At 36.0% G+C, this 13,833-nt stretch overlaps 1 protein-coding gene across 1 annotated transcript; it reads left to right on the top strand.

Moving 5' to 3' along the window:
• Positions 1-11,718: 11,718 nt before the first annotated feature.
• On the top strand, positions 11,719-13,566 carry LOC148802567 (putative inactive purple acid phosphatase 29). The gene is made up of 2 exons (XM_088899305.1): positions 11,719-12,063; positions 12,214-13,566. The coding sequence occupies exons 1-2, from the start codon at positions 11,772-11,774 to the stop codon at positions 12,666-12,668; spliced, it is 747 nt and encodes a 248-aa protein (XP_088755431.1). The 5' UTR covers positions 11,719-11,771; the 3' UTR covers positions 12,669-13,566.
• The last annotated feature ends 267 nt before the right edge of the window (positions 13,567-13,833 follow it).

Genomic DNA, 13,833 nt, shown 5'->3' with positions numbered 1-13,833 from the left:
AGCAGATTTTTTAAAAAACTACAGTCTAATTGGGTTGTTAAAATCAAACTCTGAGTCGGAAATTAGATACTTTGGAAGTCTTATATGGAAGTAAGGAACATAAAGTTTACAAAGTCTACAAATCAAAAGAAACAGACCTTGGCGTGATGCCTTGGAATTCCATCAAATTTGGCGTCCACCACATTAAGTGCCTATTATAATTTTATGCATTCAGAGTTCAGACCAGTGATATTCATTTTCTCCAAGGACTATTATTTATAATAATGAATTTACATGAAAATGATTTTTTTCTTGATAAGTTAGGTTAAAAGGTTTTTGATGAAGTATTAACAATATTTCATGTAGTTTGTTTGATGAAGTATCGTGTATGTTTCTGTTGAACAGCTGATCCTGACTATGTTATAGCCAAGAGACCCACATTATTGATAGTTCTGACTTCTGACATCGTCACCAAATTCTGTATCGTTATATGTTCGGTGCCCTACTCGTAGTCAAATTAGGCGCTTAAATCATTTCTCACTACATCCACCTAACTCTTTTAATAATTTTATTTTTCATTCAATGTTGATATATAAAAAATAATTATTGTTAATTGAATATGAATAAATATTTTTTAATAAATTTAGTTTTATTAATAATCTGTAGTAATTTTAATAATTTTTATTCTTTTTATTATTTTTAAATGAAATTTTAATTAATTTTAAATAAATAAAAATAATTATAAAAGCTAACATTTTTATTAATTCCACTAGTAATTAACAATTATATAGGAATGACAACGGGGTAGGTTCAAGGCAGGGCACCCCATCCCTTTCCCTGCCCCATAGTCAAGATACACCATTGTCACCCTCACCAACAAGCCTCTGTGACAGATTTTGCTCAAGCCCGAGGTGTTTGGGAGACTGACGAAATGGTCCATCAAACTAAGTGAATATAACATCCAGTTCGAGCCCCACCCAATGCTCAAAGCCTATGTCTTGGCTGATTTAATCGCAGAATGCACGTTCAGCGCACGAACCTCGATACTGACTAAGCACGCTATTGCGTTGGAAGCATCATCCAGTATGGCACCTGTCCCATTAGGATTGGACTAATGTGGGACCAAGAGCCCTAAATTCTTCATGTAGATGGCTCACCGAATCTGCGAGGCAGCGGCATTGGGCTGATGTTGTACGGCCTAAGCGAGGTGGAGTTGGAGTATGCTCTTCGGTTTGGATTTGATGCGTCGAACAATGAGGCAGAGTGCGAAGCGCTGATTTCCGAGCTCAACTTAGCAAAGGAAATGGACGTAAAACACCTCGTCGTGTGCAGCGGCTCACAATCGGTGGTCAACTAGGTTAACGGTGATTATGAGGCTCGCGACCAAACCATGGCAGCATACTTAACCAAGGTTAGAGAGATTTTACTGAACTTTGACTCGTGATTCTTTAAGCAGATACTGAGGTCTGAGAACGCTGAGGCCGATGCACTGTCTTGATTGGCCAATACCAGGGAGAACGCGAAGCGGACAATATACGTCGAAGACCTGCCTCGCCCTAGCATTTTCGCGGGGGCAGAAGAGGTGGCTCCTATGTCTGTAGCGGAACCGAACTGGATAGATCCGCTCGTCGACTTTTTGAATGCTCTTCAGGAGGTTAGCGGCATCGACACCCGTCATAGCTCCTTCAAAGGAAAAAGAATTATTGTCAGCTATGAGATGAGGTAAGTGCAAATAAGAGAAAAAGAGAGAAGTAATGTGCGTGCCGAAGTAGAGGTCTACTAGGAGGATTCAGCCCAACTCGCACAAGCTTCTCCTCGGCCGGGAAGTCTCTCATCTCTAGGCCAAGGTCCCTCCCAAAATGGATGATTGCCCTAGTCTCTACATCCAGCATCACCTCGGGGTCTTTAATGTTCACTTGCCAGTGAGTCAGGAATGGCCATCCTTCGGGGTTCCGAACAAAGAAGTATCTTCTCTTCCAAGTCGATATCTTGTTCGGATTACCGAATAGAACCTTTTACCCGATGCGAGGTGAAAATTAGTAACTTTTCCGGGTGTCACTGAGCAGACAAGAGGATTTTTTCTTAATGGAACAAATCGAGCTAAAGGTATCTAGAGAGAGGTCGGTATACTCGTGGAAGAGTGAGATCATACCAATAATAGTACGGATGGAGTTTGGGTGAAGCTGATTGATGGTGATGTTAAAGAACATAATAATCTCTATGATGAAGGGGTGAAGCGAGAACCACAGCCCGACCACGAGCTGCTCCTTAAAAACCACGACATCATAATGATTGTGATCCCAAGGGTACTGACCCAAGGGAATACTGAAGACAAGGGTGTCGGGGAGACGGTAACGAGCTATTAAGGACAGTAACCTGTCCGAGGTCATCGTGTTAGGACCGGAGTTGTCCGGGTCCCGACCTCGAGTAGAAGACGAGACCCCCTCTCTGGAGGTCACCACTTTGTCAGAGGTTCAGGTTCCTCAAAATGAGCTGACCTGACTCCCTCCTACGTATTGCAAAAGTTATCAATGAGCTTTACCCTCCCTCCTACGTATTGCAAGCCTATGTTATTCTCAAATTTCTTACCTATCAACTATTTCAATTGCAGAGCCACATCCACAGCCGATGGTTTAGACCTTTATATGTAAGAAAAAACAATTTAGAGCATAAACATTCAATCAAAGATTAAACAAATCGAAGACAATTAATTTGCATTATAAACAATGTATAATTGTTTTAGAAAAACTATAAGCAACAAAGCTAATGAACAATAACTTGGGTACTGGTAATTAGAACTAGCTGAAAATGACAAACACAAAAACATTGACAATACTTTATAAACATGAAAATGTTTACTTTTGTATATCTTGAATACAGGTAAAGTGGTGAATGCTTGTAATTCGAATACATTACCTCTGAGAAATGCACAACAGGTTCCCTCCTTCCACGTAAGGTTCAATGGATTCCCTCTTTCCACACGAGGTTTAAATGTGTAATAGACTCCCTCCCTTTCGCTATTAGTGAGGTATGAAGACAATCGAGTGCTTGAATAAACAACCTTGCCTATTTTAGTCATACTTTAATATCTATATAATAAATGGATCTCATATGGCTATTATCAAGCCTTTTCCCTCAAAACATGTGCTTTATTACTAAGAACGAAGCTACGATGGCACAACCTCTAGAAAAGAAACGAGAAGACCGACTACCCCTCCATTTCCCCAGCCTCTCGGGGTCTCATCACTCTGCTTTTTTTTGTCTCGCCCCCTGCTCCCTAGTTCTCGCCTCTCTCGAAGAAATATCCCTCCTCCCCTTGGGAATTATTCTTCCCGATTTTTACTAAAATGCTAAGGCTATTTTTGAAGCAGTACAAACGTAAATATGTACAACGTACATACATACAAAATAATACAAAATACATACTCCTTCCAAACTCAGCCTAAAGGGAAGAGAGAATTCAAAAATCCTCGTCACACGATCCATGGTCAGTAAAAGGGGGATGGGATGGCTGGGATTTGTCTCAAGGTTTTAGGAGGGTTTACATTGAGGGCTCTATGCTGATTTCTAAGTCTAAGGGGAGGCAAGTGGCATTTTAGTGATTTTGGGGGTTCAAGAATGTTGAGGAGCTAGATGGCCCATGGTTCAAGGGGGAATATTCTGGCAATTGGAGGAAGTGGAAGGTATTAATGGCAATTTGGAAAATGGGGGTATCTTGGTAATTAGAAAAGTAAAGGGTGTTTTAGTAATTTGGTTCATAAGGGGTATTTTGGAAATTCAACATCGAGAGTATTTTGGTAATTTTATTGAGAATTTTGAGAATTTAGAATGGGGGTATTTTGATAATATGGCATGAGGAGGATTTTTGCAATTTAGGACAAGGGTATTTTGATAATTTAGTATAAGGGGTATTTTAGAAGTTTGCGATGAAGGGGTATTTTAGTAATTTGGAGGAAGAGGATATTGGGAATTTGCATGGAAAGGCATTTTGGCAATTTAGCATGAGATAATTTGTTAATTTGGCATAAGGGGATTTTACGAATTTGGGATGGACTGTATTTTGGTAATTTGGCATGAGGGAGTATTTTGTGAATTTGTCATGAGGGGTAGTTCGGTAATCTGGATGAGGAGGATTTTGAGAATTTGGGAAAGAGGGCTATTTTGGTATTTTGGATGAAGAGGATTTTGGGAATTTGAGATGGAGGGGTATTTTGGTAAATTTGCAAAAAGAGGATTTTGGGAATTTGGGATGAAGGGGTAAATTGGGGTCCAGGTGGCGCGCCGAGAAAAATGGGGGTGATGACACCACTATTTCATCTTATCCTCCTTTTGTGCGAACAGCTTCATTGTTGGTGTAGCCACTGCATGCCGGTTCTCTTTGTTTGGCCCTGCTACTATTTCAATCCTTCAAATAGATTGAGTTATTTACAAATCACGACACAATTAAATTTGACTGATGATGATGTAGTTAGATTGCTCCATTCCCTATCATGCACAAAGCACAAGATTCTTAACAAGGAGCCAAACACCGAAATATCTCCAACATTGTTTGCTTTAAATTTAATCCCATGTTTACTAACAAGATGAGGAGAATTTAATTCCAACAAGGATAAAGACTTTCATAGGTATAAAAAATTCACATATCCAATTTCCCATTAGACTCCAATGCATCAACCTCCAAAAATATGGCAATCATCTATAGTAGAGGTTATGGTCAAGGACAAGGATCTTATCAAAGACCAATTTGTTGACATTGTTCCCCCGTTGGCTCTGGACTAAAATTCCGATTTCTAACAGCAGTTTTCTATGTTTTACTGAAAGTGACTAAAACTGCTGCTAAAACTTTTAGATACTTGCTTTAGTGGCACTTTGTCAATCGATAAAGGTTTTAGTGGCACTTTGTCAATCGATAAAGGTTTTAGTGGCAGTTTTAACTATCACTAAAAGTCATTTTTCTTGTAGTAAAGACATGATTCGTGGAATAAAGTTCTAAGGGGACCATGGAGGAGAATTATCGACTGATCTCTGGTACCTTTGGATGATTTTCAACTTGTCCCTAGAATATGGTTTTTGATCAGGAAGAAACAACCTTCATGCCACACACATTGATAGCCTATTCATTCTAGACAAACGTTCCCCTTGCATGATTTAAGTGACAACTGCATTCTAGGTACATGGGAAGCAAATGTTAGCCCCACAACTATACCAAGAAGACAAACCTAGCAGCAATGCCATGCCAACAGTAGAGAGGACCCCCACTCCAACATTTCACACCAACACTAGGATGAATCAAGAAATCATCACAAGGAAGCAATCTCCATTGAAGGCTTTCTAGCACTAGCATTAGTGCAACAATTATCCAATGAAGAAGATGTCAAGAAGACCCAAAGCCATCTCCAACAACACACATCAACTATCAAACCAACTGGAAGGAGAGAGTGCCAACCACTCTAATTAGGGAACATAGCCCAATATGGCCTAAATCCAATCCTTGTAGTGGCCCTGTGAGGAAAGACCTTTGGGGAAAAATCATTGGAACAAGTGCCCCAATAATCCAAAAACTCATTTTAAGCTAAACCTAGCCCCAACATCCCCTTCAACTAAGCCAAATCATTACATTTCATACCTTGAAGCGGTTAGGAAAGGACTTAATCTAAAACAGTCATAGGATTCCCTACCCTAGGATGAAGACCGTAGATTCAAAGAACAGATTCAAATAGAAAGTAGAAATTGATCTTTGAGGATGAAGATCGAATTAAGTGGAGGAGACTACAAACAACAGATCTCTTAGTTTGTCATTGAATGTCTCTTGGGTGGGGTTATTGTAATTATAAGTATGATTTTTCACCACTCTTATTGTATCTTTTTGTCACTCCCATGAAAAGCTTAAATTATTCTTTGAGGGGAGGTAGGTAGTTGAGTGGCACTAAGAATGTGTAATTGTTAAACCGTCCCCTTGACACGAATTTATATGCTTGTACTTGTCATTTCAATTGCAATACAAAGTGCCTTTTGACTAATTTGTGTACTATCATTGTTACCTTTGTTGCTTATTGCTTTATTTTATAAGCTTTTTCAATACAATCAAGCGCCATATAGGGGCTTCATTGATTAACCCCATGACAAGATGGTGACTCAGTATCTCTCCCAAAAAATGGGACAGGATGGATAATAGAGGTGGATAAGCATATGGGACATTATTCTAATGTTAATTTGTTTATAGAATTGGTATAGGTTTTTTCCTTCTTCTTCTACATGCTTTTTGAAATTTCTTCCATCGAGATTATTTTTGAGTTCTCTTTCAAGATTATTCTCGTTTTTTTCTTGAGACCCCAAAATTTACACTAGGTGGAGGGGCAACCACCTTAAATTTTATTAATTAACCATTATCAAAAGGTAATAAAAAGAAAAACCGAAATACAAAACACACAATCTTACCATCTCAATCCAGCCCAAAAAGCAATAAAAAGAAAAACAATACATCATAAACAATAATTAATTACTAATTAATTACTAATTAATAACAATAATTATTAATTAATTACTAACTGATAACAATAATTATTAATTAATTACAATAACGAATAGTGTAATAATATGCACTCATTTCCAGTAATTAATACTATTAATTAGTAATTAATAGTGTAATTATATAATTACTGATTATTACAGTAATTTAATAAATATATAATTAGTGATTATAATTAATAATTAACCCATTTCCAGTAATTAATTACTAATTAATTATTAATTAATAACAATAATTACTATTTAATACTAACTAATAACAATAATTATGAATTAATTACAGTAATTAATAGTGTAATAACATGCACCCATTTCCAGTAATTAATTAATAATTAATTATTAATTAATAAAAATAATTACTACGTAATTACTAATTAATAACAATAATTACTAATTAATAGTGTAATTGTATAATTACTGTAATAATAATTACTGATTAATACAGTATTTTAATAAATATATAATTAGTGATTATAATTAATAATTACTGTTATTATAAATATTGTTAATAACTAGATATTTATTTTAATTTTACTTTAAATCAAAATTATAAATATTGTTATTAAAAAATATTGTTAATAAATTTAGTAACCCAATTTTAATGATTACTGATTATTACAGTAATTTAATAAATATATAATTAGTTATTATAATTATAAATATTGTTAACAAATAGATATTTACTTAAATTTTACTTTAAAACAAAATTATAAATACTATTATTAATAAATATTGTTAATAAATATAGTAATTATTTTTATATTCAAAATAATTAAAAATGTTATTAAAAGTATTGTTATTGATTATTTAATATAATTACTAACTATTACTAATAAATATTGTTAACTTAATTTAAATTTGGTAATTATTAATTAATGAATATTGTTAATAAATCCTATTTATAAATTATTAATTATATTAAAAATAACTAATGATTATTTAATTAAATAGTATAATTACTTACCATTATTGATAAATGTTGTTAATAACATTCTAACATCCAATGGTTCGACCGTTCGGTTTGAACAGATGGCATGTTCTTACAACAAAAATTACAAGCAAAAAATTATGGAACAATTATGGCCACCGGTTTTTGGGTCGACGGTTTGATCATCCGGTTCGAACGGACAATCCGTTCTAACAACAAAAATTATAGGCAAAAAATTGAGTTTGCAAGGTCCATTAAGTAGTATCATACGTGTTATGTCATTTGAGTGTGACTCATACGACCCGAAAACGGAACCGTTCTAGCCATTGGTTTTTGGATCGATGGTTCGGTCGTTCGGTTCAAACGAATAGCCTGTCTTGACAACAAAAAATTATAAGAAAAAATTTATAGAACCGTTTTGGCCCCCGGTTTTCAGGTCAACGGTTCGATCGTCCAGTTCAAATGGACAGTCTGTTCTGACAACAAAAATTACAAGCAAAAAATTGAGTGTGTGAGGTCCATTGAGCAGTATCATACATGTTATGTCATTCGAGCGTGTGACTCATATGACCCAAAAATGGAATAGTTCTGGCCACTGATTTTCGGATTAACGATTTGACCGTCCAATTCGAACGGATGACCCGTTCTGACAATAAAAATTAAAACAATAAAAAAAAAACAGCCAAAAACCATGGAACGGGTCAATGGGTTAACGGTTCAACCACTCAGGTCAATGAATCGTCGACTAATTCAATGGTTTTTGGCCATGGAACAGGATTGGGGTAAAACGGAATTGGTTGCTTGGACAATTTCCAATTAAAAAAAATAATAAAAAACGGACGACCCATTCTGACAACAAAAATGACATGCAAAAAATTGAGTGTGAGGTCCATTAAGCATTACCATATGTGTTATGTCATTCGAACGTGTGACTTATACAACATAAAAAATGGAATCGTTCTGGCCACCGGTTTTCGGGTTAACGGTTTGACTGTTCAGATCGAACGGATGGCCCGTTTTGATAATACAAATTAAAAAATAAAAAAATGATCAAAAACCATTGAACGGGTCAATGGTTCAACTGCCCAGGTTAGTGAATCATTGACTGATTCAATGATTTTTTGCTGCGGACCGAGATTAGGATAAGACAAAACCGGTTGCCTGAATGGTCAATTAAAAAAATAAAAAATAGCTAAAAACCATTGAATAGGTCAACGGGTCAATGGTTCGACTGCTGAGGTTAATGGGTCATTAACCGATTCAACGATTTTTGGCCAAGGACTAGATCAACGGGTTGACGTGCCAACGATTCCATTTCGCAGGTCCGCTCCGCTAGTAATTAAGTAATACAAAGAACATGAAGTCTTTGATAGTCTTGTTTATGTAGCTTCACAAGATCAGGTGGAATGTTTTGCATTGAGCTGTAAGATTATTCTTTTTCATTGCATTTTTCCCATTCCGTCAATATTATTTGTGGGCGTCAAAGTTGTTTTGGTTTTCAAGCAAACAATCCAGACATGCATGTTTATGTAACAGCCCCTAATGTTTTTGGTAGAATAGTCGAACCTTTATTTTTAATTTGGTTATGCCAAAGGTATTGGTGTATGATTAATACTAGACTATCATAATGATGAATAGGTCAGTTATAGTGGAAAGTTGGTTAATGAGATTTTGATTTTTATTGATCAAGATATACTAATATTCCTCTTTTAGATTTATGTGGAATCCAAGAAAAAATTATTTTCTTAAGTATTATTTATCCAATTAAATAAACATTTACCGGAATAAGTTACTTTCCAAAAAGAAAACGAGGCCTTACAGGTGTGTAGCTCATGCTTGGTGGTGCAACTCTGGCTCTCCTACCCATAAGAGTTTTACCTACACCTACCCAGAAAATACTACATCCCTACATTGGGAATATCTCCCATGCATAATAACATGTATGCACTAAAGATGTTTCCTGTGTAGCTTCTATATCATATATCATATGTATAAGTGTGAGTAGAGTTCTTGTAGGTAGAAAATCTGAACTGTGGTGGCGTATATGACTCTGAATGACAGCCTCCCATATGAACTGCATCTTGCCTGTGATTTGGCACAGAATTCTGAATGACAGCGCCCCTTAATTCCATTTGACTTCATTTTAAAATGGCAGAGCATGTGCAAAAAATGATCTTTTATTGGACCCATATGCTCATTATAATTGGATGCCATGTATATTAAATGGGCTTAAATTCAGGTTTGAATTAATTTATAATCTATGATTGTCATCTGTGTGGAGTTGGCATGAACTGACGGTACTTGATTTCATCCATTCATTCTGTCTCTACCGAGAGCAGTTAATAAAAGATTGATCCTTAAACAAATATAGATTTAATTTGTTACGAAGGCTAATGTTCTTTTGCAGTGTATATTCATTTACAACAGACCAAATATATTAATTAAATGTGAAAAATCTAAAGGCCTGGTTTGGTTCCAGTGCAATTTTATTTGCACTGGCGCAAAACAATGGGTGGTGCAAATTCCAATCTATTTTTTTTGTTTTTTTTATTTGCCTTATTTTTTTTAGTTGCAATACAAACGAAGTAAAACCTTTAATAATGTAAGACAACCCAAAGCTAAAATAAACTAGAATTTGCATTCTTCTCATTTGTTGATTTATACTCCCATATATTTATATTAATACAAATAAAATTGCACTATAAAGACATGGAGCCAAAGGGTTATGACCTTTGAGGTTCCGTCTATTGACCCGAGTTTATGGATTGTTTTTTTCTTCTAATTTTATGATAATTAAAGTAGCTTGAATTATGGATCTAAACCCTTGTTCTCTATTAGTCAGAAGGTCACATGATCCATTTGCAGGGAGAGCCCTTATCAGTGAGTTATAGACTGAAAAATTTTGGATTATTCAACTATACTATATCAATTTTTAGCTTTCTTAATTTATAAAAAAATGGTATGAATATATGATATCGCAAGTTAACTTGTTAAATTTGGATGGTTGAACCACTGACCTGCAACTTGGATAAAAAAAAAATTAGCCTCTAAGGTCTTATTTTAAAACACTAGCCCTAATCATATAAAGTGTAGCAAATGTTGGAAAATAATAAAAAAGGCAGAATGGAATTTATCGATAATCACTTTCTAAACCGGAACTTGCAGTAGTATTTTACTTTTAGGGTTAGGAATTCCATATATATATATATATATATGTGTGTGTGTATGGAATTCCTCCAAGATCATTTTCATCTTGGCATGGAGATGTTGATCTTTAGCCAATGTTTTATTTTTAGGGTCAGATTGGGTTTGGGTTCGCATTTGGCCCACAAATTTAAAGATTAGGCCATGGTCAAAACTTTAGGCCTAACCTAGCCCACATACATATTCATATAATATTCTATATATAAATTTTATAATATAATGCCTATAATATATATTATATATAATATTCTATATTATATAATGTATAAAATGAATTTTAATATACATTGCATGACATACAATAAAAAATAATATATATTAAGTAATTGAACATATAAGTCAAAGGCTTGAGCCTTAGGCTTATGTTTCAAGCCCAAAACCTAGGTTAGTCTAGGCTCAAGGCAAGGGTATAGCCCTTTATAATAGCTGCTAACCCTGGCTTCATCTAAAGATATGGAGATACAGCTAGAAACCTAACAATGCTTCAAAATTAATGAAGTAAAAGATTAAAAAATTTAAAAGAAATAATTTAATGTAAAATTAAAAATTATATAATTATTTTTCAAATGATTTTTATGAATTTAAAGTCCATTTAAGAGCAAAAGAATTAATAAAAGATAGTAATTATAGATGAAATTTATTAAACAAAAAAAATAAGGAAAATATAAAAATCACTAACAAAAATTAGTACAAAATAAGTATTAATAAAAGTAGTAAAAGTTAAAAATAATATTTTGATAATTAAAACTATTTTATTTTAATTTAAAAATCCCATAAAAATTTAAAAAATAAATTCATTAATAAAGTTAATGAAAATTAAGAAAAGTAATAATTAATAAAGAGCAGAATGAAGGAAATTGGCCACTACCATTAGGGTGCAATTTAGATTTTGATGAAACTAGCTTCATATAACCTGAAGAATAATGCTCGAGTTGGTGTGGTTAAGTTCATTAGGAATATCATAGATCTTCTTTGGCTTCAATTTTTGCTTAAGCCCATGCATTGCACTGGTCCAGACTACTATAATCTTATACAAAAGTAAACTTCTTTTTATGCGATGAGGTTGGTTTAGGCGGCCGCATGCTGGAAGGTTATAAATAGTAGCAAGAGAGAACGGAAGAAATCAGCAAAAATGGAATCCCGAGATTCACCTTCCTACTCCTCCTGTATCTTCTTTATCTGTCTTTCCACTCTTCCGATATTTGTGTCTGCCATTGATCCACGTCCTCAGGCTCAGCTCCGTTTCCACAGAAATGGAGAGTTTAAGATCTTGCAGGTTGCAGACATGCATTACGCCAATGGAAACAAAACACGTTGTCAGGACGTATTGCCGGAGCAGATGGCATCGTGCTCTGACCTCAACACCACGGCCTTCCTTGAGCGCCTGATCCGTCTTGAGAGCCCCGATCTCATCGTCTTCACTGGTAGTATTCTCTTCCTCTTCTTCTGGCTTTTGTTTTCCGTCTCTACTATAGCTAGCTAGTTGGCGAAACCCGATCAGATGAACTGTTCTTTTTAAAATTTGTTCTCAAATTAATTTGACACCTTTCTATTGGATTTGGGTTGTGGAGCAGGAGATAACATCTTTTATTACGCGGGGAATGCAACATCCATGGACGCAGCGTTTAGCCCAGCTGTGTCGTCGAGAATCCCATGGGCTGCCGTCCTTGGGACCCATGACCGTCCATCGACACTGTCAAGTGAGGAAGTGATGAAACACATCGTTACCATGAACGGCAGCTTGTCTCAGCTCAACCCTCCAGGATACACCATCGATGGATTTGGGAACTACAACCTGGAGGTAGGTGGGGTTGAGGGCTCCAGTCTCCACAACAAGTCAGTTCTCAATCTATACTTTCTTGACAGCGGAGGCACCAGTGACGTTCCTTCCATTCCTGGCTATGATTGGATCAAACTCTCACAGCAGCTCTGGTTCAAAAGAACTTCTGACGAGCTTGAGGTACTTTTGCTTCAGAAATTAGTTTTACTCCTTTCGACTAATTTCACTCGATTTAATGTTTTCTGTTAATACATTTCCTGCAGAAAGCATTCAGAAAAGAACCGGAGCCCCAGAAAGAGTCGGCACCGGGACTTGTGTACTTCCACATCCCATTGCCTGAATATGCGACGGTAAAATCATCCAACATAGTGAGTGTGAAGCAGGAGAATGTTAAGTCAGCTTCTATGAACTCGGGTTTCTTCACAACCATGAAAGAAAGAGGGGACGTGAAGGCAGTGTTCACAGGCCATGACCACATCAATGATTTCTGTGGAAATCTAATGGGTATTCATCTGTGTTATGGTGGAGGATTTGGGTACAATGGCTATGGGAAGGAAGGGTGGGCAAGGAGAGCAAGGGTGGTGTTGGCCGCCCTGGAGCAGACAGACGAGGGGGCCTGGGGAGCGGTGAGTTCCATCAAAACGTAGAAGCGCCTCGACGACAGTGATCTGTCCCTCGTTGATTCCCAGGTCCTATGGAGCAATAAGGAGCCCCCATCTACTACCAACCAGACGCTAACCAGAAGACACCACGGCCACATAATCACAACAATGTCAATGTCGGGAGCATCTCCCTTACTCGTGTGTTGTCATCCATGGAAGACCTTCGCGATATGCGGCTGTATTTTTATGTGGGTGGGTTTTGTGATTGCACCTGTATTTTCATGTGGGTACATTTATGGGTAGCTTCTGTGGGTAGCGGATCTGGACACCAAAGCAAGAGCTCCACTGGAAAGAGTTGAAGGAATACAAGGGATGCCAACTGATTGTTTTCAGCATGGATTTGCATCAACCCTAGTCTAACCCTTCAATCTTTACACCCAAACCTGACCCGACTCAGCAACTTGTAATTTCCAAATCTGAGTTGACCCTATAAGGTTTTACATGATACAATCCGTAGCTTTTCAATTGTATTTTTTATATTACAAATGTCCTCTGACAATTGCTCAGTGCCTTTAATATGAAACCAGGGAAGTGATTATGACCCAAAGATAAAAGTTTATTGTTTGAAGGGACCCTTCTAATATGAGAATTCACCAACCAGAATTTATCAACTATTCTTACTATACTTTGATAATACCTTGTAAGAAACGTTCTAATGTGGCAATAGTTTGATAATATGAATAACAAATAGTAAATGAAGGTAGGAGACAAGACAAATATGTTTCCTTGGTGCAGGATTTATCCATACACAC

This window comes from Nelumbo nucifera, chromosome 2 (genome assembly GCF_055504915.1).
Source record: "Nelumbo nucifera cultivar China Antique chromosome 2, China Antique-T2T, whole genome shotgun sequence".
Lineage (NCBI taxonomy): Eukaryota > Viridiplantae > Streptophyta > Magnoliopsida > Proteales > Nelumbonaceae > Nelumbo > Nelumbo nucifera.
This window is presented reverse-complemented; position numbering and strand designations above follow the sequence as displayed.